Source organism: Rhea americana, unplaced genomic scaffold, assembly GCF_003343005.1.
Source record: "Rhea americana isolate MKP2758 unplaced genomic scaffold, rheAme1 scaffold_91, whole genome shotgun sequence".
NCBI lineage: Eukaryota > Metazoa > Chordata > Aves > Rheiformes > Rheidae > Rhea > Rhea americana.
Window position 1 is genome coordinate 610143 of NW_028187100.1, and position 27112 is coordinate 637254.

At 38.4% G+C, this 27112-nt stretch overlaps 1 protein-coding gene across 3 annotated transcripts in view; it reads right to left on the bottom strand.

Moving 5' to 3' along the window:
- Nucleotides 1–27112, bottom strand: part of ITPR2 (inositol 1,4,5-trisphosphate receptor type 2) — a 284657-nt gene that overhangs the window by 203259 nt on the left and 54286 nt on the right. For all 3 annotated transcript variants that reach the window (XM_085324472.1, XM_085324471.1, XM_085324473.1), the window contains exons 6-10: nt 25513–25611; nt 24955–25038; nt 23243–23389; nt 21801–21896; nt 7693–7737 (exon numbers count right to left, since the gene is read on the bottom strand). In XM_085324472.1, the coding sequence (XP_085180598.1) occupies nt 7693–7737; nt 21801–21896; nt 23243–23389; nt 24955–25038; nt 25513–25611 (471 nt within the window). The remainder of the gene's footprint in view (nt 1–7692; nt 7738–21800; nt 21897–23242; nt 23390–24954; nt 25039–25512; nt 25612–27112) is intronic.

A 27112-nucleotide genomic window follows, 5' to 3' on the forward strand; every position in this document is an offset into this window, starting at 1 on the left:
GCAACCAACAGAATTACTGGCGTAAGTGAAAGCTACTCCTCCAGAATGTTGAGTTATATATAATAACAATAATAACAAGCAGTTAATAGACTGGCAGCCCAGGGCCCTTCATGCACACAGAATATATCATGGGAGGAGAGAAATACAGGGCCAAAGAAAGCCAAAAGAGAAAAATCAAACACTGGAAATCTGAAATACTATTATAATGATTTATAGTGCATCACTAAGGAAGAGATGTACAAAGCAACAAAAAAGAGGCTACATTGTACTGGGTTTGCATTAGTATCTTGATTAAAACCAAACTGTAAGGGATAATCAAGGGCAAAGCTTTGATTATTCACATTGCCCATTGATTAAGTAACAAAATCAAGGATGAGTGAAACTGTGCAAGAAATAGCTAGTTCTCATCTCATCTCAAGGCACTTCTAAATCCTTCCAAAACATTCATTTTTCATCATCAAGCCTAAAAAATGCCATCCCATTATTTTTATAAAGGACACAGACAAGAGAAAAACATGGAAGAAATCCTCTCACAAATGTTTCTTAGGCTCATCTAAGTGTTGGCAGTGTTGCGCTAGTTTTCAAGAAGGCTCACTGAGACCAAGGGCAACAATCTACTTGCACAAGAGCAAACTCACATCTCTCAGTCCTCATGTTGTTCCATATTCCACTCCCAAAAAACACTGAACAAAAATCATACATGTAAATTTAACCTGTACACAATGCTTGAGAAAATAGTAAGAATTTTTAATTTTTGTCCCACACTGTTTCTGACTTCCATACACATTTTGTTTTACAAACTCAGGATGAGACCCTAAATGAAAAGGCAGGGACACTGTAAGAGAATACTCTTAAAGCCTTCCTAGATAAGAGTTCAAGTAGAATCGCACATCAAATGAAAATGTAATTCCCGAATTTCCACACAAAGAAGACACAGAACTAATTCATAAGTCACGTATACCCAAGAACAGCCATTTAAAATTCAAGAGGGCTGTAAAGGGCTGAGGATCATAAGATAGTTTAGAACTGCATCCAGAATTTTGATTTTTTTCCCATAACTWATATCCAAATCTAATTAGGTTTTCCCAGAACCTATTCATTCTGCTACATTTTGCAAACTGAAATTGCTGGTATAGAAGAAGGACACTTTATAATCACGTATTTTTTCACTGAAGCCCCAGGAAAAACACAGATCAAAATATAAAACTCTATTCCACTCTACAATACAAAGCTTTATATATTCACTCATTACACAACGCCTGACCATCTCCTATAGGTCATTAAGCAGAAGTATGTATACATATGTGCAGGTTTCTCTGACAGAAGTCAAAAGTAAAGACATGTCTCTTGTGCTTGAGTAGCTTATGCTAACCATTAGCTCTGGGGGAAGTTCATCCTGCAGTTTGGGGTTGCTTTACCCACTCCCTAGCCTGATCACTAATTATATAGGTGTTATATGTGCTATTCAGCAACAAAGTTGGCACATCAGGCCTAAATTCAGCCGACCAGGCCTGGTACCTGTCAAATCAGACCTGGCATTGAGCAAGAACWGCTTTCCAGGCTAAGAAAAAGTAGTGTCACAACAGAAGGCAAGACAGTGTCTGTAGCAGGGCTATCTGCAATGCAAAGCTTAACTGAACAGAATCAGACTTGCACAATTCCAGACTGGACTCTAGCAAAAGCCTCAGAACTTTTCTCCTGATTTATCACCAGGATTTCAGAATCGCCTCATAACATAAATTGGATTATGGCTGTCAAGCATTAGGCATCACACAAAAAATAAAATAAAATAAATTAAATAAAATAAAATAAAATAAAATAAAATAAAATAAAATAAAATAAAAGTGATCCTTACTTTGAGAGCTCAAAAAACAAATTATAAAAAAGGAGTACAAGAGACAGAGATACAATCATTATATAGGTACATAAAAGGCTTAAATTGTTAAATTTGCAAATAAATCTATATGGGGAAGATGAAAGAAGAGAAAGCATCAGATTACTACTAATTAATTAGACAATACGGTCAGTTTAGGAGAGACATTTTATACCTAAATGGAAGAAAGCAGGAAGACATTTGTCCAGGAAATAAACTGTCAAACAGTCGTTTCGGTGAGAAGTAGAAATACTGATCCAAGCTAACAGAGCAAATTCCACAACTACTGCGCTACCACCATGGACTTGCAGCACACCTCACTGATTTAAGCAGAAGCTTTAAAATAAAAATAAAATCCTAACCCAAACATAATATGGTGGGCATATGAAGGTTTGCAATATGAAGGGCAAGTTTAATGCAACAAGAAACAAATCCTATATTGTAATTAAAGACAATATAATCAGGCACAATTAGATTTGTCTTTCCTCGCACTTGTAGCCCAGCAGATAGCCTGCTTCACAGCTCTTAATATAATTTACTAGTAGCTGTGAGCTATCCCAAGTCTCTGTCATTGACCTCAACKGGGTATCACCAAAAATTCAAGAGATTTGCATGGAGTTTTGCTTATGGAGAGGCCTTTCTTTTAACTGCAAAAAAACAATATAAAAAAATGTAACACACCTGAAATACCTTTTCTCTTAGAATGCAAACCCAATCTACAATTCCAATCGGTAAAGACACCTCTTGTGGCATAGACAGACAAGGATAATGCCCTGTATGAATACATTAAGCTGCACTACCGACTTCAGCAGAAATTAAATTTAATAGCAGCCAGAGTTCTGAAAATGCCTGTTAAATCCAGTACATTGTGGTATCTCAATATGTTAACCCAGTTTAGGAGGCTTTTATAAAACCAGCATTTTCACAGGGAGGTAATGTGAACAGAACTCCATAGGTTAGGTGATTTTAAAAATTTTAAACGAAAAGAAAGTCGAATAAATTAATGGTCAGCCTTGCTGCTGCATGCTACAAAGCCCTGGCAGACAGCACAGCAGTTAGCCTCCTATAACACCTTCACTGTTGACTCATTTGTGAGTCATCGCATTTTTAGCGGAGACATCACGTTGTAATTCTGTTGTTAGGAGCCAGAGACATTCTGTAAGAAACAATGTATGYGTTTTCAGAGCTGATTCAGACCTGTGTGCAGCAGCAGAATAATAATAGTGTGCCAGCATCCGTGTCTCCCCTTCTCCCCCTGTGAGTGCAGAGCATCTCAAGTGGTCTGACTGCTGGCTTTACATAAGCAGAGACACTGCCATTTTATAGCTGAAGATTTCTCTTTTTTGGCATGTTTTTTGGATTGTTTATTGCCAGGTTAATTTCTAAAAAAAAATCTTTAAAAAAATATCCCCAAATCCACTCCAGTTGTTTAAACTGCATCACTTGTGTTATACATTATAGATTTTTAATTAAGGGATCTTTTTAAAAATAATCTTAGTTGCTGGAAGGTAAAATAAAAAAAAATGGATTAACGGTGTTTACCAGAAAAAAAAAATCACTTGGGATGGAAGCAAGCAAGAGAGAAAACTTGAATTAGATGAGGTTTTTTGCCATATATAAATACAGACAGATAGAAGTCAAAGGAGGTATGTTAAATCGCACCTGGAGGCTGATAGTATAACCATTCAACTTACTTACAAGAAAAGTATATAAATATCAATCTCAATCCTAGAAAAAAAAATCTCAAAAATCAAGGCCAGTTCAGAAACATTTAGGGTTAGCACACACTCATGAAAACGCAGAAAAAAAAGGAGTTAAGGCACTTATCCAAAGACAACATTTTAATATGAAGGAACTAACAAATACCAGGTTCCCAGTCATTCTTGACATTGCCCGTCTGTAGTGTTCCTCTAGATCCTATACATTTGTGTGACTGGAAGTAAGACTACTTTGCAGTATAAAATAAATCAACTTGGGGTTTAATGAGAGCTATAACATAGAGAACTGTGTTTTGATGTACTATACATTACAGTTTCTTTAAACTGCCAGAGCTGGAGGAGATTATATTTGATAAGGACTCTAAATCAAAAGAGTGTCTCTGCATTAAAAAAAAATCCTCTGGATTTTAGATGTGGGGGAAAGCACGTACAAATAATATTAATCAATTTTAATAAGGCCAAATTTTTCCAGTAATCAAAACAAGGCTCCACAAGACAATTTGGCTGCTATCTCAAGCAGCAGCTCCTGAATGACCAACAAACCACAGTTCAAACACAGCTTTAACGCCTGGGAAGAAATGTCCCAGCGACTTCCAGCAATATTTACGTTCTCAAGAGACAAAACCATTATAAACTTTGAAGCCACTTAAGGCAAGGTAAAAATGACAGACTTAGGCAGAATCTCAGTGCTATGCCCACCTGCACCATAGAAGCTCCTTCTCCACTGTTGTTTCCTGAAYTTGACAGTCACTTCAGCAACTGTGATCAGAACCTGTAACCTGGCAGTGAGCGTGCACCAGAAGCCCTGTCACACATAAACCAGTTTGGCACAAAACGCACATATGACTGTGCTTTCTATTAAAACCCAGTTGACAGAGAATAATCTGGTGCCTCTACATACAACAGACTCAAGAGTGAAAAGTAAAACACAGACTGCAGCCTCAGTTTCAACCTTCAGAAGAAAAAGACTTCAGTATACATCTCCCACTTCTCCTGGTCATTAGACTTCAGATTATCCTGGAGTAGGCCCACTTCCATCTCCCCCTCTAAAGTAGCCTTACTTTGGAGGCAGTACTTTGAAGTTGACTGGTTCACAAGTTGAAAAAGAAGATGCCTTTGCAGTGAGTCAGTTAGGCAGTCACCTGGTAGGAGAAACACCAGGTGAAAACTACGTGCAAAGAAAGCTTTGTGCTCCAGGTTACATGTGTGTTGGATACAAGGCTGACCATAGCCGCTCCTTCAAGAACAACTTAAAGCATCATGAGATTCTTACACTTTTGATGGGTACTTCATAACACTGCGTCATTGTAACAGGAAAGAAAAACTTGAAGAGGGATGCAAAGCTTTCTGCTCAGTTGCTTACGCAGACGACAAAAACTTAAAATAGCCACTGCTGACCCATGCTATTTTCAACAAGACTATAAAGGGGTGAAAGATTCAAAGGGATTTATACCATGCTAAAAATGTCTGTAGGCTCAGATTTATATGGAGGTGTTACCAGAACTTGATAAGAATGTTTCCACAAAATTTTTTTCACACAAAACTGCTGACTGCATAAACCAAAATTTCCACACAGACGTATCATTTTTGCTTAAATTTTCAATGAAAATATTGTCTAGTCAGATTTCTCCTGTCTGGATTTTTGGTCAATACCAATGCCCAGGATAGTTAAGTCAAACTGCTGTGGTAGTCAGCTGTAACRTAAGATTCCTATTCAGATTACTCTTATGCCTTTTCCACTACCTAGTAGAGTGAATATTTAACTATTTAGATGAGCTGGAAGTGCTCCAACTAGAGACCCTATGCTATATCTAGATTAGTATAGTGCCATAAAATAGGAGTGGATCTTTGTTGACAAGGACCTAGTATTCACCCTGTAAGTGTTTTCACAGGTTTTAGTTCAAAGCAGCTCTAGTCTGGTTTTCTGAACTGGGCACCCATGACAGCACAGTAGGTGCATYCCTGAAGCATATCTTCGTTTATCTTCATCCAACAAAATCCAAGTTTACATGCTCTGATATTGCTCTGCAAAGTGAGCCAGGGTGGCATAAGCAGGGAATAATCAGGAGATTTGATTCACAAGTGCTGTCACAATGCGAATTAAAATGTTAATGTAGATGCACTCTATGAGAGATGAGCTCTACAATTCAGAGAACAAGAACATGAACCTGAGCATTTCCAAGCAAGTGTCCTAACCAGTGGGATACTCTAGAAGTGATCTCCTATGCAATTAGAAAGTTTCAAGGGCCTCGAATGTCATTCCAATGGGGAAAAAAAAAAAAGAAAGAAAGAAACAATCATTAGAACTTCTATAATTTCAAAAGAAAGAATTCTCATTTCTCTGGCCAGCTTAGTTATTGCTATATTATTATTAATGCCAAATACCAGGGAAGAGGGAAACCAGTGTTGCCAACTCTCACAATATTCTTTATTTTTATTAAAATTGCAGTCCTGGAGGTATGTGATTATGAGAGAATCTTGGTTTTCATTTTAAAAAATAAAATAAAATGATTCTTTCTCATGCAGAGAAAAACTTGGAAAATGTGTCCTTTAAAAGAACAAATGCCAAAAGATAAACAGAAAGAAACTAAATTGATTTTTTTTCTAGAAAGATCTCAGGATTTTTCAAGCAATCTCATGAATCTGATGGAGARTGATTCTTTTTTTGGAGCATTTGTTGTCTCAGTAAGAATAAGATTCCTCCACAGTTTTAAATCCACTTCCTTTACATGTTATAAACTACAACATTTCTGGCCTTGCCTCATTAGTTAGAACTAGATAGCATGCTTTAACATTTTACCTTTAAATCACAGACACGGTAAAGGCCTAAATGCACTTTGCCTATGATTGCTGCAGGTAGCCTGGATGTAGAGCATGCATTTTCATGCCCAACCCATTCATGTTGTAGGAAGGACAGCTTGGGTCCTTGCTACACTGTCAGGCTACAGTTCATGTTTTCTTCCCTTGGAAGTGCAGCAGGCCTCAACCTAAGCCTAAATATGTGCTTGCACGTATTAAATACAATTAATAAAAGAAGTCTCTGCAGATTCTCAAATTTAGAGCCATGCTTGACTGACAAATGTGCCCCAAGAGGCTCGTCTCCACCAGCATAGCCCACCCCTCTGCAGCACTACCATTTAACGCACCACTGGAGCACCACATCTTGCCAACTGCAGGAGGTGCCACATCAGTGGGGCAGTACTGCCTCATTCACACAGGCAGCTAGACCAGGGCTTTACCAGCACAGCTGTGTCACCTAGGTAAAGTGATCTTTTGCGTACCTTATTGATAGAGCTACCCTAGCAAAGCTCCATAGTACACACCTAATCACTGTTACTTTGGTATGATGAGGTTTCTAAGTTAAACACATCAGACCTTCTATTGCATCTCCATCATAGACTAAAGACATCAGCGCTCCCTATTGAAGCCACCTCACCAGTCAACATAAGATGTATTAAACCCAAAATGAAGCAGGGCTCACCTCAGATAGAAATACAATTTTGGTCAGAGACATTTTTTGCCTACATTATGCTATTACTATTCAGACGTTTGTGGGTATCAGTACTTAAGTAAACAGACTTGCTTATCTCTGGTCTTCTTGCTAAAAAGGCTAGTGGATTTTGCCATGAGGTGATATGTCTAATTTGAGAATTAATCCATTTCATATCTGCAATCACCAAGCAAAATCAACTTACAACTAATGCTAATTTGATGCAGAATTTGAGTAAGCTTCCTAACATTTCCCTAGTTGTAGCTCACTAAAAAACATGAGAATAATCCCATAAGTAGTACAGAACACAAACGCAACATTACTGCTGAGTTTGCCCATATGCAAGGGAAAACCTTCTGTAACAAGAGATCCAAGGCACTCTAGTTTACACAGGATGCAGAAGACAATCCTACAAGTAGTAAGATCAACATCAAAGTGAAGAGCCTTCATTTCACTGAGGACTAACATGAGGCATGAAGTAGATGAGTTCCTTTACATGCAAGTAAAAAAAATAATAATAATAATCTATAAAGGATTCTCATATGGTGAGCTTAATTAACTTAATGATACAGTACTTTCTGGATTATATACAATGTATAAATTCCACTTACCAAAGCTTTTCCGTCATTATTACCTTCYGGATAGTGTGGGTTAAGCTGAAAAAGAAAAGAATTCAAATACTATCTTGGCAGTTTTTAGACATTTAAAGAATAGGGAAAGTGAATTTGTTCAGTTATATATTAAATATTCACTCTGCAAGAGAACAGTGAAGTATTTAAAACCAGAGCCCAAATATGAGAATTCCTCATTCAATTTCTGACTGACCTACTGGCTACACTTCAAAAGATTGTATCTTTCCATCAGAAACACTGGTGGAGAGAATGCATAGGTAGTTATCAATCTAAATATAGCAAATTATAGTCACCCCTGCACAGTCACAAACAATTGCAGGATTGACCTTCAGCAGATGTACTGAAATAAAACTACCATGCCACTAAGATTTTATTATTTCTAAGTTAACTCAGAATAAACATCTCTTTGAAACAGCAATGACAATACCACTACAGAAAAGTGTTTAACTACTCTGTGATTCTGTTTAACCATTATTAATGGGGAAAATATTTTCTATGCCACACAAGGATTATCAAGCTTAACTAAAGGGGTATGAGAAGCTTGGATGAGACACACTACATAATAATAAGTGCAAAATATTATTATTTAACAGTGTTTAATATGATTTTACTTTTGACAAGAGGAATATGTAGACWAGAAGATGAGGGATTATGTAGGTAGATATAAACTCAAATAAACAAACACCCACGCAGGGACTGCACATTAAACTTTTCAAATTCAACTTACATAATGAAACAATTTACCACAATATTTTCCACACTCCCTGGCATAGGATATGCCTTCAAAACTTTGAAAATGCTGAGCTGAAATTACTCATTATATAAGGCAATTTATCTTTTAAGCATTAGCAGCATGTGTACATTTTACAGCCATATACAGTCATTTTCTTGCCATGAATTTGGCATTACCACTGTGGAAGAGCCAGAAGTGAATTGCACTGAACAAGCTGAATGAATCCTAATAAAACTTTTTAACATCACATCATCATACATCTAATATTATACGGAAAACTACTGTAAAGAGTTTTTATTAAGTTTGTATGGGTTTATCATTTATATCCCCTTACCCAAAAAGCCATCTCCTCTCCATACCAAGAATCCATTTCATGAGCTTGAAGAAACRAAGCAAACTTTTAAATACTCCTAAAACTTCTGAAAATATCTTTTTGCTCTGTGTCATGGTTTGATGAATCAACACAGAAATGACCAAATGGTTATTCTCCTGCCTTAAATTCAGTATTTTCATTAGCCACTGTAGCACTCTCTCAAACCTAACTTAGAGAGTCTGCTTTCCTCCCTCCATTGACACCTATATCAAATCTTGCATTTTGGTCCTCCGTGACGCACTCACACTGTCTCCCACCTCCAACTCCCACCTACTTGTTTCACAGTAACAGGAATGGGAGATGAACGCTGAGCTACAGACAACTCAGCATGGAATGTGTCTCCCTACACGCACGCACGCACACACACACACACACACACACACACACAGGAAGACACAGAGGGAGAGAGAACTACCTTTATCTGGTTCTGACTTCTTCCTAAGTTTTATCACAACTCATTCAGCATTACATTTGTTCACTCAACACACTGAAATAGTTTTAATTGCCTGTTCTGATAGCCAGGCTGAGTTCTGTCTATTTGCTTCTCCATTAAGAACAGGAAAAACTACCAGGCAAAGCTTTTTAATCACACCCACATACAGTTTCAGCAGAGGTGCAGAGAAGGTGCAGAAGGGCTGAATTTGACTCTACTTTCAGATTTTGCTGACTACAAGTAAGCAAGAAAAAACCTAGTTCATTTTCAGCTTTGTCACTGGACTAAGCACAGAGAACGGTGCACAAGGGCTATATGTTCAATTGGAATAAATCTACRACGTCTCACTGAAGAGCATATAGTTGTCTACCCAGTACGAACTGGGCCTTGAATTTTGCTGTTCTTCAACTGTTTGCTCTCAATGTAAGAATGCTTAAAAAAAAAAAAACTCCATCGCCACAATTTCTTGCCTACTGTAAAAATGACTAAACAGATTGTTCTCAAATTTCCAAAATAACTCACTTGTGGACAGAGGCTGAGGGAAACAGAAGACTCCAAGAAAAACTGAAGTGCATCCTTAATGATGTCTTTTCTTGTGCCTTTGTAACAGAAATAATAAAACTAAAAAGACACTGTTTGGAGGAACCTTGAGGTGCTGACCTTAAACAGCAAATGCAATGGAATGCAGTTTTAGGGCTGGTGTTAATGACMCCATTTTCAAACACGTTGAGCAGCAGCCACTTCCATTTTCATTTCTGAAAACCAGACTCTTACCTATTATCCTATACTGTATTCTCTAGGTACAGAGGCATAAACCATGTAGTCTTGTATATCATCTTACATCTGCTATGAGTCCTTTGTAATATCCACATAAAACAGAATGAGCTAAGGACACAGTGCCACTCTTAATACTCCAAAATCTACTGTTTTTTCTGATTTTTGTAGGATTTTCTGTATGTTCCTCAATAAACACCCAAAACAAAAGAATTCTTGAAAATAGCAATATTAGTAATTTTTTCTTCATTGCTAAAGAAATTAAGTAAAATTCTTGGCAGGTATTTAGAATATAAATATGAATGCTGTCTTAAAACAAGTTCTATATATGCTTAGCAGTCTTCAGCTTTTTCGTCATCGAACCTGTTGCAATTGCAGTGTTACAGAACTGCAGCTGAAATACAATACCATATATTTATATGATACACCACTGCAAGGTGCATGCAGCCAATATACAGTAAGAATATGATGCACTGTGAACTGCAGCACTCATGTAAGTGTGATTGCATAAATCATCATTGTAACAGCCTCACTATGTGGGGTTTTTTGAAGTACATTTCCAACAGCTTCTTTTCCTGCACAGAAAAACTCAGGCATCCTAAGCCTCCACTATTTTTTCAGCAAACTGAGGTACGGACTTTTTTTTTTTTTTTTTTTTTTTTTTTTTTTTTTTTTTTTTTTTTTTACCTTTTCCTTTACCTTTTACATTCTCCTGCAGAGAAGTATCACAGAACAATAGTCCAAGCTCCTTGTTGCTGAAAGCTAAATAGTAAAAGACACTGAAACTCATTTCATTATATCGCAAACTCATGAGACTCGCCATAATATCCCGACATTAGTCCATTAKGTAAAACCACCCAATCTAACCACCTGAGTAAAGAGCAATCACTGTATGGCATTAAGGGAGGTGTAGTCTACAAGAGTATGGCAGAGTGCATTAATAGAGAGTAACTAATGAAGAGTGAAGAATCTGCATGCAGTAAAGTGGTGAAATGGCTACATAGCAAAAAGCAATGGAGTCACTGCTGCCTGAAGGTCACCACTGAATAGCTGGGCCAGCGTAACTGTTAATACATGTTCTTTTCACTCACCCCACTGCGATATAAAAGGATAGCTCTTCTATAGGGATTTTGTAGTTAGAAAAGTATAAGGAAATCAGTGTTCACAGCTCAGATAGCATGATTTATTACACCACAGATCTCTTCACTTGTTTATACAGGCCAGCCCAGACCCAACTGTACACATTTTCCAGCCTAAATAAAATCCCCTGCACTTCAAAAAACAGGATTACTACACTATCTTTTTCTTCACAGTGTCACAAAAGACATTTTGATTTTACATGCATGCACACACAACTCACACTGACATAGGTGCTGCACRAGTTTTTCTCATCCTAGAGCTGTATCTCAAGTTAGTATATTGTAACTGCAAATGCGATTTGTACGGCAGAGTTCACAGGAAGTATACGGGACTTTAATTCTCCAGGAACTCTGAATCTACAATGGAAGAGAGCTTGGAGGCTGCCYAGTAAACTAGCCAATGGCATGAGAAGGCCCCTCCACCATAATCAAAAAGCTAATTGACTACTTCAGCATTTATAGAAAGATYTGCACCTATAGAGAAAGTAATACATTCTTTTAAATCTACACAGGACTAGCAAATACTTGCATACTTTTCTAAGAAGTAAGATTTCCAACTTGTGATCTACACAGGATATCTGCAACAGCTTGAAGGTCAAGATCAGCACTGCAAGTGGCCCCACAGTGTATAAGAACTGGTGTCTCTTAAATTGATTTCAGCTTCAGCCTTTGTATGTGGTAGCACATAAAAATAGTAGACATATGAATGCATATACATACACCAATTCACTTGTACTGTGAGAGCACCACAAAATACCAGCAGAGAGCATCTGTAACAAACGTAACAAAAAAAAAAAACAGTTTTTATAGATGGAAAACTGAGGTACAGATCTTTAACCACTTGGGGGTAAAATTGTTAGGAAGGTTGTGGAAGAGCCAGGAATAARATTATTGCCTAGTGTCCTCACTGTGTGATCATTCTCCTGCAGAGTCTGCATGGTAGGAAGATGCAATTTCCATCTGTGTGCATTTGTGTGTTACTTCTAGTAGCTGGTGCTCAGAGAAGGTAAGTGCCCTGCTAATCCCGAGAGGTATTCTGCTAGACCAAGAGCCAGAAGATCCAGGCTCCACAATCTCCACTGATCACTAAATGCAGTAAATGCTGTATCTTAAGTTTTCTGCACACAAGACATCACCTTGTACAGGTAGAACCTGAGGTTCAACTACTGAATGGAACGACTTCTCACTACTGCATTATTCATGATTTTGTGGGGGGTTTTTTGCATCTTCACGTAGTAAGACACGCTTTACAGTCCAGCAATTGAATTATAAATCTTAGTCCATACTATGGACAAACAGCCTGAAAATTCACATTTATAATGAATGTTGCTTTCCTAGATGGAAAGATGCATGTAGAGTACCCAAAAGCACTATTTTTTGACATTTCCTTAATTAAGAAGGAGAGGAGTTTGGGAAAAAAAAATACCCATGCTGATTTTAATCAAATTTTGTTGACTAAGTAAAGTACATTTAACTCTCTCTTCAAGAAAAGAATCAGATTGACAAATTTTAGCTAAATGACCATTTTAACTACTGGGTTAAAGCTAGCATTTAAGAAGGAAACCTTGACAGATGAATAATGAAAGGAGGTAAGTCAATACACAAAAACAGTTTCCAGTTCATTTGATAACCACCCTGTTAATACACTGCATCCACCCAACCAACAGGGACAAGTGTTTGGGGTGGGGGGAGCCATCACTAAAAAAAAAATAAAAAGCTCTCAAATCTTTCATCTTCATTAGGCCATTAGGCTTGCTTTGCTCTTTGTTTTTGTTCTTTGTTAATGGCATACTGATTAGCTTTCAATATATCTGAAGGGCTTTTGCACACTTTCAAAGACTTCAGTAGTATTCAAAAGACTTTTGCCATCCTATTAGCTTGCTGGAGAAAGACTGGCTGTGATGCTACCTAGATCAAACTCCACTGAATACTGCTACAGCATCTGGCACAAAGTTCCTGATAATCATCATCTGAGGGAAGTTAAAGTCTTTAAAGATTTTTTTTTTTTTTTTTTTTTTTTTTTTTTTTTTTTTTTTTTTTTTTTTTTTTTTTCCAGGATTGTAGTTTGCTGCCATTTTGTGTACAAGCTCTGTCTAAGCAGATCGTGCCAGCTGCCAGGAAGCAGAGTGCTGGATCCTTCCGTCTGCCTCAGGTCCTCAGGTCCCCCCTGTGCTGCATGAGCAGAGTTAAGTGGACAAAGACAGCTTGCAGGGAATTCCTCAGTGCAGGTGAACTATCTCTTAGCCAAAAACAGGAAGGAGAATCTGCTCTGATACTATCCCGTCCAATTATCCACCTTTGCGATAAAAAGAAAAGATGGGTCACCTCGATGACATTTTGAGCTGCCGTATAAGCAATGACAGGCCAGTACTTCGCTATGCCTAAACTGACGTTGATTGAAAGCTCTCACACCAGTGGCATACACTGAAGCTGCCTGGACATGCAGCTCTCATTCAGGCCAGGAAAGATTAGTGTCTGGGAAATCCCTGTGCTTCTGCTGTGATGAAGGGCAGAGGCCCTGACCAGTGCCTGGTACTCAGCCCTACATAGCCAAATCCCATTCTGCAGAGGAAAAGAAAAGGAAGAAAAGTTTCTAAGAGATCTCTTAATCTAACCTGAATACCGGCCTATAGCCTCAGTATGTGCCTCAGTGACCCCRTGGCAGCACGTCCTATCCAAAAAAGCACGCTCATCTCCTCAAAGGTTACAATCTAAGCATTAATATTCCACATGCCTTTCAGAGGGCACAGAAATAACAACGGATGATTGAATCACACATTCCTGAAATTTCTACATTAAAGAAAAAAAAACAACAAGGTAGCTTTTTAAATCTCCATCATGCATCAAAATTCAACAAAAAGTGGCATAAATACATTTTAATAAAAAGTTCTCAAGAAATCTTTAAATAATAAGCAAATAAAACACATTAGAGAACAGAACACATGTCCACATTTCCTGTCTTGGAACACAGCAAAAAGCAATACCAGCACACTTTGTATTTTTAATAACAGAAGCAGTTGTTCTAACAACTGCATAACAATAAATGCTGTGTTTACGTTTTCACACTTCCTTTCCTCTTAAAGCACATATGTATATAAACACTGCTGAAATGCAGCCARTCTTGGACTGGATTGAAAAAGCCTAGCAGAACACTGGCTTACAGATCACTGCACAAAATCAGTTGGGTGGGGGGAAAATTCTTCCTCTGAGGTCCAGCTTTTATAAGTATTTGCACACTGATGGATGCTAATGTTGTTCCTATCTTCCACCTAAGTTGAGAGGAGTCAGGCCATGAAACTTAGCTGCATTCCCAAGGTTCACAGAAACCTCTGAAAATACAGTCCTGAAAAGATGGCCCTGTGAATTAAACTGCTTCTAATTCTGTCACTTTAAAAAGCTGTACCTAGGTCTGGGGAACAGGTCAGACTGGCTCTGTAAATCAGTAATCCATTCTCGTCCTCCTTTAGTCTCTGGATCTCTTCCATCTTTTCACACACAACTGTAAATTATCCTTCACTCCTTACAGAGCTTTAAAACAAAACCACACTCCTCCTGTGAGGCAGTAAAAAATATTTATGAGGCTCACAGTGCTGAATTTGCCCTGTCACCTTGGCAGGCTTTTTTCTTACAAGACCCTTTAATCATGGAGCCCAGCAGACACAAACTATCCGAATGCTGTATTAACATTTAACAAAGAGACTGGCGAAAACAACCCAAACAGAAGATTTTGTAGCTATCTCAGATAACGAGGTCCCAGAGTACCACGAAACTAAATGTGTGATTGTGATCCCAAGTGCCAAGGCGAGCAGATGCACAAAGGCCTTGGTGGATGCTGCCATCTCCTGGTACCTTTTCCTGTTTGCAAATTGCTGTTCTTAAGTGCAAGGTACCTGCACAGGTTGGTTAAACACTGCCACTTTTAGCCAGTTATTTGCCTTACTGTTTCTCAAGGCAGAAGAAACCACACAGAATTTACTACTATGCTCTCCTCTGCATTAGCTGTGTAAGAAACGGATGGATAAATTTTTCTGTGATGCCTTTCATCATAGTATCAAAAGGCCTGCTTCCATGCTATCCTGAAAAAATACCATTGGCAAATAGTAGTCCTTCTTGCTTCCCAAACTCTCACCCAATAGTCCAATCTCCTGCACCCCAAAACTAGATTTCAAAAGCCTAAACTTTGGCCTACAAACATTCTCTTCTGAGTACTCTTAAAAAACTGCCTGTGCAGCATCCTATTTCCCAGAGCAATTTAAGAAGGTGCAAGCAAAAATGACCATAAAACTACAAGCAGATTTTCTCCAGAGCTTCAAAGTATTAATCCTAGTTTATGGTCTCAAGCTTAAAAAAATGATTTCCCCTTCATGTTTTTTTCATTTTAGCTAATGCTGAGGATGCTATTATTCATAGAAATATGTAATCTTTCTTCAAATCCCATTATATACTTTGTTCTCAGAATCTTGGGGCAGTGAGTTCCACTTCTTTATTAGTCCTCTTGGGAAGACAAGAGAGGATTATTTTCTCATTAATATTAATTTGAACATGCATTTGGCTAACTCCCTCATAATCCAAATCTAACGATTATGGCATCAGAATTAGTTATATTAGAAACAGTTTGGCTCTATTCATCTGAATAAATGAGTACTATAATGACATATATCACATGGCATATGATATATGATATCATGTATCATATTTAACACCGAGAGACTCACTAAAAGCAGAATATAAAACAATATTTGCAGCAGTTCTCAATTTAATCTGTAAGCAAATGACATACATAAACTTCTCCTGAAAGAAACTTGGTAATTTTGACAAAGCAGCAGAGTGAGGTAATACRAGAAGAAATCACTCAGGAAAGACAAAAGGACTACGAAGAACTTTTACTGACCCTTGAACCCTTGAATCAAGGGTTCTCAGAAAGTAATTCAGACCACAAGAGTGAAATGCAGCTCAGTCCCGCAAGTCAATGCCCTTGATGCTGACTTCAGCAGACCCTGCTGTCCTGCACAACCACCTGTGCCCTGACTGCCCTCCTTTCCTCCAGCCAGAGCCCACCACCAGCACAGCCCCAGAGACAGCACGTTGTGTCATGGGAGTGCAATCAAACACCTGTGGAAACATGACTCTTCTACAAGGCTGCGCTGTCACTGAAGCACTCTTATCACTGAACTACAGCTTCAGTGGTTTGGACTGGACTTCCTCTTTAGAATTYAGAATATTCACATAATTGTCATCTCACCTCATGTGCATGTAACCCTGCACTTGTCAGGCCAACTGGCTTAAATCATTCCTATCTTTAAAAGCAGCTGGGTTGAGTGTCTAGTACTAAAAATAACCCCAAAAGCTGAAAATGTRTTTCTACAGGAATTTAACAAGAGAGTTTGGAACTAAACTCAGACTAAAGTTAATCCATTTTACGGCTCAAATCCTGCAATTTCACTCCAGTGGGACAGGGAAATGCAAACTCTGACTTAGAAAATCAGTTGGGTTTTCCATGGGGACATGCAACTGGGATGTGTATGAGATTGCTACTTCTGCCCAAGGTGACTAAAGACGGACCAGGCTTATCTCTGTGACTTGTCTATCACCAGAGTACGTTTTAAAGACCTCTCCAGCCCAATTGTCCTACACAAGACATTTACAATGTAACTTCACACRTAAAAGTTGAAAGAATTCTTGCTATTACGGAAGCTTCAGTTCTACACTGGCCAAAGTCATCCGGGGGTGGCTGCACAAGTGAAAACTGTTAGAGAAAGTCCAGACATACCAGTTCAGTATCTGAAACACCCTTAATCTCAGAGGAAATGGGATGTTCCACTGACTTCAAAGACAAAGATATGCCCGAAAACTTTATTGAATAACGTTCTTCACATGAGCAACAATTTGGTTTAGCAGATGAAGCACRCTACAAATCAGAAAAAGTACACTTGGTTCTGCCACTGCTTCTGAGCTTATTGCTTCACTCTATTGCACTGGCCAACCCATTTTCAGCTTTCTCTCTTTGGTCTAGAACTTAGCACACAGGCTACCTTTTACACAGAGTTCACATTGATCCCTACATCCTGAAGGCTCAGTCTTCACTGAGACAGCTCATCATTAYAGCAATACATCCCAAACACTGGTACTCCATGCGCTTTCTCGGGAGAYATAGTAATAATTCAACCACATGCTTCTAGCTGCAATTTTATAGAAACATAAAGGTTAAACATTAAGGCTGCCAGCCTATCTGCATAATCTTAACTCATTTAGAGTATAAGCAATTCAATGTTAAAGAGACAGTTACTTTACCAGATTTACTGCCATGTCTTTTCCAACGTATCTAATAATACTAGCCAGCTAAACTAAATAAAACGGAACTATCACATTACAATTTCTATACTGTCTTATGATGTTCACAGTGTTTCACCAGCAATATACTGTGGTTTATCTATCGTCTACTGGAATATCTGAAAATAGCATGTGATGTGATACTTGTACAAGCATTTTGTAATTATTTTAGCAATATCCATCTCACCTGAGAAGCTAAATATAAAATGACAGCCCTACCCTGCATTTCTTGTGTGTGCCTACATGTATGCACAGGCACACATATTTCTATTTAAATCCTCATACAGCAACTGTTAATAGTTTGAGTATAGATTATCCAGCTTAGTAATCACAGAACTGGAGCTGTTACACACATGGAGAATAACATTAAATGTGCACGTTCTGGCTTCACACGATCAATAAGCTGATATTCAGTCCAAAAAGACTTTTATCCTAGTGATTAGAATATTGAAAAGGTTAGGTGTGGTTATGAGAAAGGCACAGCTGTGTGGTCTCAACCTGCAGCATCTGAAAGGTTGTTCAAGTTGATTACAGCCGGCTTCCACACAGACAGATTCAGGTGCTTTCTGCATGGGGTACATGCCCTGAAAAGACTTTTAAAAAAAAACAAGGAAAGTTCTTGTTACTTTGAAGCATTCAATTTTCACCTAACCTTACAGCCCGTCTATTAATATGAAACTTCAAAATAGCTTGGGTCATTTTGCTGTAACCAGGGCTAAAAAAAGAATCTGTTACAGAACTTTTTCTGAAACACTGCTGACTCTTTGGAGATCAGAATAAAACTCAGTAGCCTCGATCTTAGCTGGTGGCTTAGTGTCTAAACCTCCAGCTAAGGATCTGGTTCAGCTTTTTTGGGTGAAATCAAGCCTTTCTGACATTAATAGCAGAACTCCCGCTGTCTCTAAAGCAGAAGCAACTTTTACCTTCCAATTTTCTAGCTGAGAATTTAGTTCAGTTGCTTTTTATGGCTGTCTCAGCCAATGGCTTCAGGTTTCCAAATGCTGGACAATTAGGAGACATTATCACCTATCCAGATCCCAGACCTCTCAAGTCCTACCACCAAACAGAAAACACTTTCTTCAGCACATCCTTTCTGTGCCTCAAGCAATGCGCTGAGATCATAGGTGCATCTGAAGTGTCAGACCATGCTCCTAGAGTGCGCATTCTGGCAGGAGAGAGACAGTGTAGCTCWCTGTAATTAGCAAATGTCTTCCATGGGGTCTCCTTTAGCAAGGGATCTTTCAAGGTGGCTCACCCTCAGMCCATAGTCTGTTCGGCTCTAGGTTGCTTTATAGTATTAGTAGGTCTTAAGGAACTTCAAAGCATATTAATGAAATCAGCCTAAKTAATGCAGATGGAAAGAGAATTAAAGGAAATGGTATTAGGTGAGACTGTGTTAGAAATAAGAAGTGTCAAAGGATTTCAGTCTTTGAGAAGTAACTAAAGCTGGGCAACTGATTATGACTTTCAGGAACCTGGAATTTAAGACTTAGAAGTCCTGACCTCTTTCTCTCAAGTTTGTAAGTATTAGATTTACAAGTACTGATCCGTAAGTCTTGTTTATTGAGTAACTGTATGGCTTCACTTTTTTATTTAAACTTACTTACTGTAATATATTTAGGATTTTTACTGAAACATCTGTAAATTTCTTACTTCAAAATTCCTGAATTCTCTGAAGCAAGTGCCTTGAACTTCCTTAGTCCCTGGATCAACTCCAAGCCTTAATAAGCTGCACTGGCTTCACTCCACTACATGGTCCAGACCCTCCTAGTCACAAATCACACTGACTAGCTATATCTGGCAAAAGGAGTCACAGAGAAAAAGAGAAGGCATAGCACTGCTTACACATAAGGTCTAAGTCTAGCTGCAAAGAAGAAAAAGGAGAAACTCAGTTGACAAACATTTCTGCTCATTGTGTGAGATCTGACCAATTCAAATTTCCACTGCAAAAGCCTGCACTTGCATATCAAGTTGATGTACAGAAGGATGTAGTAAGAAAAGGACAGTTACGAGAAGTGATTAATTCTGATTTACAATAGCTCAGCTTTGACAGAAATTGAACCACTAGCCAACAATAGAATGTTTGAGAGATTCATAAATTGTTTATTTGTTTGTACTTATTATTCCACTCCAGATATCTTTATCACGAAGGCTTAAACAAAATCAAGTCATGGCAATGTGTGACGTTGTTGATAATCAATGCCATGAGTAATCTTCCTGTGCTGCAAGAGTACAGATAAGTGTTCAGTAAGCTTTGAGCAATTGATTTAAAGTTAGCTCATTCACATTAGGAGTCTGCCTGCCTGTTCATAAATCTTTGATGTGGATATCTGGCTGGTGTGTTGTACCTGACATGTGAACTATAAAAAAATACAGTTCATGGGTTTTTATTACAGCATTACCTTTAGTATCTTCACCAGCGGGTATTTTACACTTCATAGATACAGTAGCTAATGCCACTCTCCAGTCACAGAATATAACCTCTGTTCAACCCAAATGCTTTTCCAACTTTTCAGTAATGTACCAGTTGTATTCTCCATATTTAAAGTCTTCCTGATGGGGATTTCCTTCCTAGAGGTATAATAGTCCTAAGCTCAGTTTCAGCATTCAGTGAAGTGTAACCCCTCTTCATGTGAAAATTTTTCTCCTGAAAATCCCTGAGCAGATCAGGAGTAATGGAAAAGGGAAGCTTGTCAGTCAGTCATCAGCATGCTTGAGCACAAAGAGGGTGGGGGGATTTCAGGCCTATCAGAATTCTGACTTATACTGTGAGTTATTACTAAAAGAAAAAAGTTCACAAATTACAGTCTTAGATGGAAAATAAGATGTGTTCTGGAGATCCACTATTTACATTTTGAAGTAATCAGCAGTAAGTATAGGCTTGATAGCCTCTGCTTGCTCTTACTCTGAAATCAGTGCAGGCTGTGACAGGAGTTGGGAAGTGAAAGCAGCGCTCTGGGGATATTAAGGCCTTGTCTCCACACAAAAGTTGTATTGCTGTAACTTAAGTCTATCGGGTTATAATAGAACAAGTATTTTTTCAGGGATTCTTTAACACATACTGATTTGTAACTGTCTCTTGTAGTTGTAAATTTTCACACTCATGCTTAAGCCAAAGTAGGATACCTGCACAAACTTAACTAGACCAGTAGAAAAAAACCCTACTCTTCATTTCATTGATACAACTTGGACACAAAGAGACCTAGTACAGAATAGACTGGACTTAAAAAGCTCATTGCTTCTTGTAACCATGCAAAAATCCAAGGCACTCCTATTTCAGAAACTTAGTGCTACCTGCTCTCTTCTGGCTTGTCAAGAGCCTTATTTTATTTTTAAGTACAATCCTGCATCTTAAAAGATAGTAAGCTGCTCTTCTGGAGAGTCACAGCACCATTTTACCTTAACATAAAGTACCAGATAACAACTAGACAAGTTGTAAGACCTCCCTTCTCATCCTCCTGGATCCTCTGTACTCCAAAAGTGGAAAAGATTTCCTCAAACAATTTTTTGTTCCATTTTTTAGTTAAGAGTGTAACAGCAGAACACTTCAACCAGCCCTAATCATAATGCCCAAGTGTGCCACCAAAAGTCACGACATTAGTATAGGTCAAGTTCATCCTTCCCAAGCTTTTATGAAACATAAAGGCGCCTTAYGCCACATGCTGGCTGGCATATATCAAAACAATAAAAAATAGTTTTACAATGCTGATTTCAAGGAAGTCTAGAGACTGCGAGAAAAAAAAAATACAGYACCTGAATTAGAGGCTAGAATATCAGTTCTAGCGTCAGCACACTTACTTTTCTGATCAAGCTAAATGATTACCACATGTTCAGATCCATCTAAAACCTTTAACCTGTGTATGGCTGCCTGGGCAAACAAAGAATAATATTTGATCGCAACAAAACTCCAAAAATCAAGAATAATGAAGAGCAGAGAGACAARTGAATCCAAACATTTTAAATCTAAATATGGTGGATACGTGACAGTTGTGTTTGCCCTGGTGCCATGACAACAAGCAACAGATCCAAGATTCAGCAGCAGAGTTGAAACTCAAGTTAGATGTTGTCCTGAACTCATCCACTAGTGCCCTGTAGTTCAGAAAACTTACCTTGTGATCACAGGATRCATCAATACAGCATGACACAGCACTGTACATTCAGTCCTTCCTGATACTCAGAGCTGATATGGGATCTTTTGAGGGACTTATGTTGTAGACCTTCCTACTACAGCAGCTCTGAATTAGCAGAATGTGTATAGTACTTTGTTAGACAGCACACAACCACTTCTTTATTTTATGTTCTTACCTCCGCAGCTAGGTAGTTTCCAGTTGCCAAGTGCTTAAATCTAAACAAGCTATTCCACTGCCCTGCCCCTCCTCGGCAAGGATCATGATGGACAACCTAAAAAGAGAAATATAGATTTTTAATCATGCTGGAAGTCCTCAAGATCACATATAGATCACTGATAATTCTTACAGCTCATCCAAACTACTGTTCTCTTAATTATACTGAAAGAGTAATCATGCCGCAGCTACTGTTGCCAATATTCTAAATAAAAATATGCAAATTGCATAATTACACACAGTCTATCACAGAGAGGAATTCTGTGCTTACACTAACCCCATCATAGATAACAACTACTTACATTTACTTTTTGCTGGGTACCAGGAAATATGCCTCCTATTACTTTCCATATTTTCATTGCAAACATTGTAATCTACTTATTGCAAACATGATGAGCCAAATTTTGTTTTGAATTGCCCTTACGTGTATCTGGAATTCAGCAAAGTAAACATAGCTGCTCTATGCTTAGACAGGCACTACTTAGAAGCAGAACTTAAACCTTGTTACTTTTTTTCACCACTATATCAACTTTATTTTTGATAACACTGGGGCCCTTTGATAAATTTCCTTTCTAGTGATTAAAATATCCTCGTATCACTTGAAATATCCAGTGATTTTTATTTTGCCCTTAGGTAAGTTGTAATTTATTTGCTACCTTCAAACCTAGCAGTGYTGCTGTCTTCTATGGGGTAATGTCAAATAGCTAGAAGTGCAATATATTCTGTATATTCAATATAGTCCTTACTCAGGGAAAAATCAGCTGTTTGCCTGACAGTGGAGTTCTTATTTTAAATGCACTATTTGCTCAAAGTCTAAGAACTTTTGACTGTAGGAGCTACACTACTAGAATGGCAAGGTTTTCCAACATACCAGTTTCCAATGTTTCTCAATYAATCAAAGTACATCTACTAGGTATCTTCTGAAAGTCACTTGCATTCAGCAGACACCCTTATTCAATCTAACTTTAAGCACAATTATGTGCCCTCCTGCAGAAGAATGGACTTAATCATATTTGTGAGATTTCCTGTTAAGTTGTCATGAGTTTCAATTTTCTATATCACAGAAGAAGCCAAATATAAACAATAAGAACTCAGGATACATGAGTGTCAGTCAGTTGCTTTGACAAAATTGCACCACTTACGTCAAGTCTGAATTTGACCCATCGTCATTTCAGTGCAGCTAAATTTAGTAAGAAAACATCCTCTCTCCACACATGTTCACAGCAGTAAAGCATCTTTTCAGTGTTCATCCTACGCAAACTGCTTCATAAAATAATAATAGTTACGGGGAGGTGTATGATGATATCAAGARGCTATGAATGATTCATGTTGTGGTAAAGTATTTTTACTGAACCCTGGCCTTCAAGTCCTGAAATATTTATAAAAAGGAAAAAAAAGAAAAACCTCTATTTCCCACARTGCTTTAGAACTTGTTGCAGAAGTGGCTGATTGACGTAATGTAGTACGAAGGAAAATATGTTGTTTCTTCTCATATTCATCACAGGTCAGAAACTTCTCTTGCTCTGCGTGAAACAATCTGACAACATCTCCCTAAAAAAATACAAAAAAGAAGCATTATTAAATGGTAGACAAAGCAGCTAGACTTGTGCTCTTTATCCATCCTAACTCCAGTGATGTCAACAGCATAGAKGTGAAGAGAACACTTTTTTGTTTCCCATTGCTGGAGCAGGTACGAAGTGCAGAGTATACAGTCTTGGCAGAATCGGGAGACCATTTAAAGAATGAGACAATTCATTCCTGCAGGAGACTCATGAATATTAGTGAAAATAAAATTTGTTTCAGAGCATTGCAATGAATACTAGGCAACAGTTAAGACTAATGATGATTTTTAATTTTAGCTAACTTTTCTGAATGGATTTTCTCTTTTTGATCAATCTTAGTGTTTAGGGCAAGTGAGTAGCTTCAAGTCAAGCTTCAAGGCACAGTGTGGCCATGTATTCCCCTTCATAGTTCTCACAATGCCTTTAATCCCRAAGAGCCAAACCCCATTATCTCTCACTAGATCTCTTATGACAAGGGCAGATCACTGTACATACGTGGCAAGTTCAATAATATCAAGGCATCTTATGCAGCCTTTCTTCATTCCCTCAAGCATTCCATATGATTCATTCCCCTCCACTCCATCCTTTTCTCAGCCTTCCCTGCCACAAGTCATACTTCCAGTTTTTGTCTTCCGTCTCTCTTGGCCCCATTCATCCAGGGCCTCTCAAACTCACCCCACCTCACAGTTTTTTCACTGTTTCTCCCTGCTTAGCTCAGCTCAGCTTCAGTGCCTCTCCCAGCCTCATCATTTCAATCACTGCAATAGGAATACCTTGCTCTATCTCGCCCCTCACCTCCATCTTTGCTCCCATACCACAGTCTCACGAAAGTACTTCAAAAGTATCTGCAGCTAAAACCCATGTCCTGTCCCTATTTCTTCCGCTGGCATCATTTTTGCTTCYTTCTGCCTCTCATCAAAGCTTTAAACACTACATCCATATTACTTGGACAGATATACCACTTTCCCTTTCAAATATTTCTTCAAAGCCCGCTGGTACTTTGATACCTACCAAAAAATAGCTAGTTGATAACAACTCATTAAGGTACARGTGWGGACAACTGATATTTAAAATGAAAATGTAAATTATCTCAGGGAGTGAACTGGAGGCATGAAGCTGTGCACAMCATTAGCTTTGATAGCTACATTGTCTTATTACAGCTACTGTCATTTTTCATGCCTTATTCCCTCCTGTAGCTTGTTATACYTGCTTTCAGCATCTTGCCTTAAACTGAAATGTCACAGCTATTCTGTACAGAGCCCTCATCATTCTGCACTTGAATTTCATCTTTGTTCATGGGTCCTCAGTTGTCCCTGGGAGGGGATATAGGCTAGAAGCCAACTCCTTCCATACAATTCTATGAATTAAGAAAATAACACAAAAGAAAAACACTGTCTCTAGCTGGTGAAGGGCAGCAGTGAGGGAATTCTTCACAACTCCAGAGTCATAATTTCCTCTTTTATAAACGATGTAATATTTTCTCTACAGCACAATTAAGCCAAATATGGCATGACTTTTCAGACTTGAAAAACAATTTAAAAAAATCGTACTTACTCCTTTCAGTACATCATCACGGTAACTACTGAATTTCATGAACAAAGTTATCTTCCAGCTTGTGTTACAGTTAACAGCATTTACCTTTGGGAAGAAGCACAATTACAGACTTAAGGACTATTCTTTTCTTTTTGAGACATTCTATTGTTCTAAAAGAACACATTACAATCAGGGCAGCAGGGGCCRTGGCCTACAGGTTACTACAGTTCTCAGCATGGGTCCTGAAGCTCTCAAGGCTTAATAATAACAACGGTGATGCTGGAGAAGATTTAGTGGGTAAGACATTATTCTGTCTGGTTAGAGCTTACCAAAGACCACCTGAAGAGCAACTGAAAGAGGAGTTATTCTTATATCAGTGAGAGTTTCAGATAGTCAAGCAAATCTCTCTGTGCCAAGCAGAATTGTGCCAAGAGTAAGTACRCTGCACCCTGCTTTTTTGTGATCAAGCTGGGACTAATGGATAGTACTGGCATCTAGCTATGATGGGGTTCTGGGTATCAGCAGAACAGGGTATGAAACACTTCAGAATGGAAATTCCCCCTCCTCTGCTAAACTCACCTCTTTGCAGCCAGGGTTATCTAGAAGCTCAATGTTGCTGGCATGCAGAGGCTGCCCTGCATTTACTGGCATCAGTACAACTTTATCTCCCACGACAACCTGGAGGTCAGAAACAAAATGCAATTTAGACCTACATCATTATCCAATAAAATTAAGTATTTTTAGAAAATGATTCCAATGCATGCTCTAGGAATGGCACTTGGTGAGTTTATCTGCAAACAATTCACACACCAACAGAATGTTTCTTTAGCCAGTTCTGTTTGTTCATGCCTCTGCCATTGCCAGAGTTCAAGACTTCACACTATTGAATCCTGTCWTTCTCAGTTAAACTTGCCACTCAGTTCAGCAGGAACTCAGGATCAGTTAAATGAACATTTTATTTCAACAGGAATGAACCTGTGAATYCCATGTCCTGAATTCCAGGAGCAGATCTATCATCTAGAAGTTGTGTTAACTATTCTTTATCCTATACACTGCCAGCCAAAGAGCAGGAAAAGCTTAGAAAATAACCTGTARTCAGGTAGTAAGATTCTCTTCCCTTTCTTCCTGTCAGCCAAACTTTTCACATTAGTATGTTTTTCATTTCACCGTAGCCTTAAAAATTTGCCTGAGACAAGACTTTTTCAGCCCACTGTCTGCCTGCTCGGGGGGCCAAGTTCTGGCAAGTGTCAGGTCCAACTCAGGAGTATTCTGATTTAGACTACCTGACTGGATCTGGAAAGGAACATACGCCACTGGAAATTCAGAGACAAATACACTCCATCCCTTTCTCTRTTACTCCCTAAATGATGTTCGGTGCTCAGCACAGGTACATTAGCTGAGAGATCTCTCTACAAAAGGAATTCATAGCTGACTCCCTGCAAGCAGATTCCCAGGCCCTTGCAATTCTTCAGCTATACAGACAGGGAAAAACAACACATGAAATTCTTCCTGACCTAGAAAGTGCTTGACAAGCACATAYGGGGAATTCAATTCACACCTGAGAGTGGAACTCAATCTACACAGATTGGTTGGCACTGGCATSCTGATTTGCTTATGCTGTTCACAGTAGTTCCAAGTACACACACATACACGAAGACAAGTGGCTAATCATGATTTTTGCTATATGAAATGCTGCACGAGCCATGCTTTTTTTGGAACATAAGTAAATGAAAATGGTTTCTGCATTGATCAGCAGAAAAAGGAGAGCCAAATTCAGCCTCTTRTGCAACTTCAATGCACGCGAATTTGGCCCATTTATTGCAGAGGTGAAAAGGAAGGTTGTAAGTTCTTTACTAACACAGTTAAAATAAACAACARCAGCAAAAGACAGTGTCGTCATGCTCAGACTACATATAGAAATCCTATTTTGTACAAATAATGAGAAAAAGTTCACTAACAGAACGCAAAACAACAATGACAATGTGCCTTTAAGATGCATTACTTATGTAATACATTCCTGCATGCCATGCTTCACATTGACATTACTTACAGCCCATTTTAAGTAGTCAAGACCAGACAATTCATTACTCAAAATAAACCACCAGGCTTGCATCCTGCAAAGTGGAATCAGGACTTCAAAATTATTGAAAGTATAGCTGAATTATAACAACTAAGTACT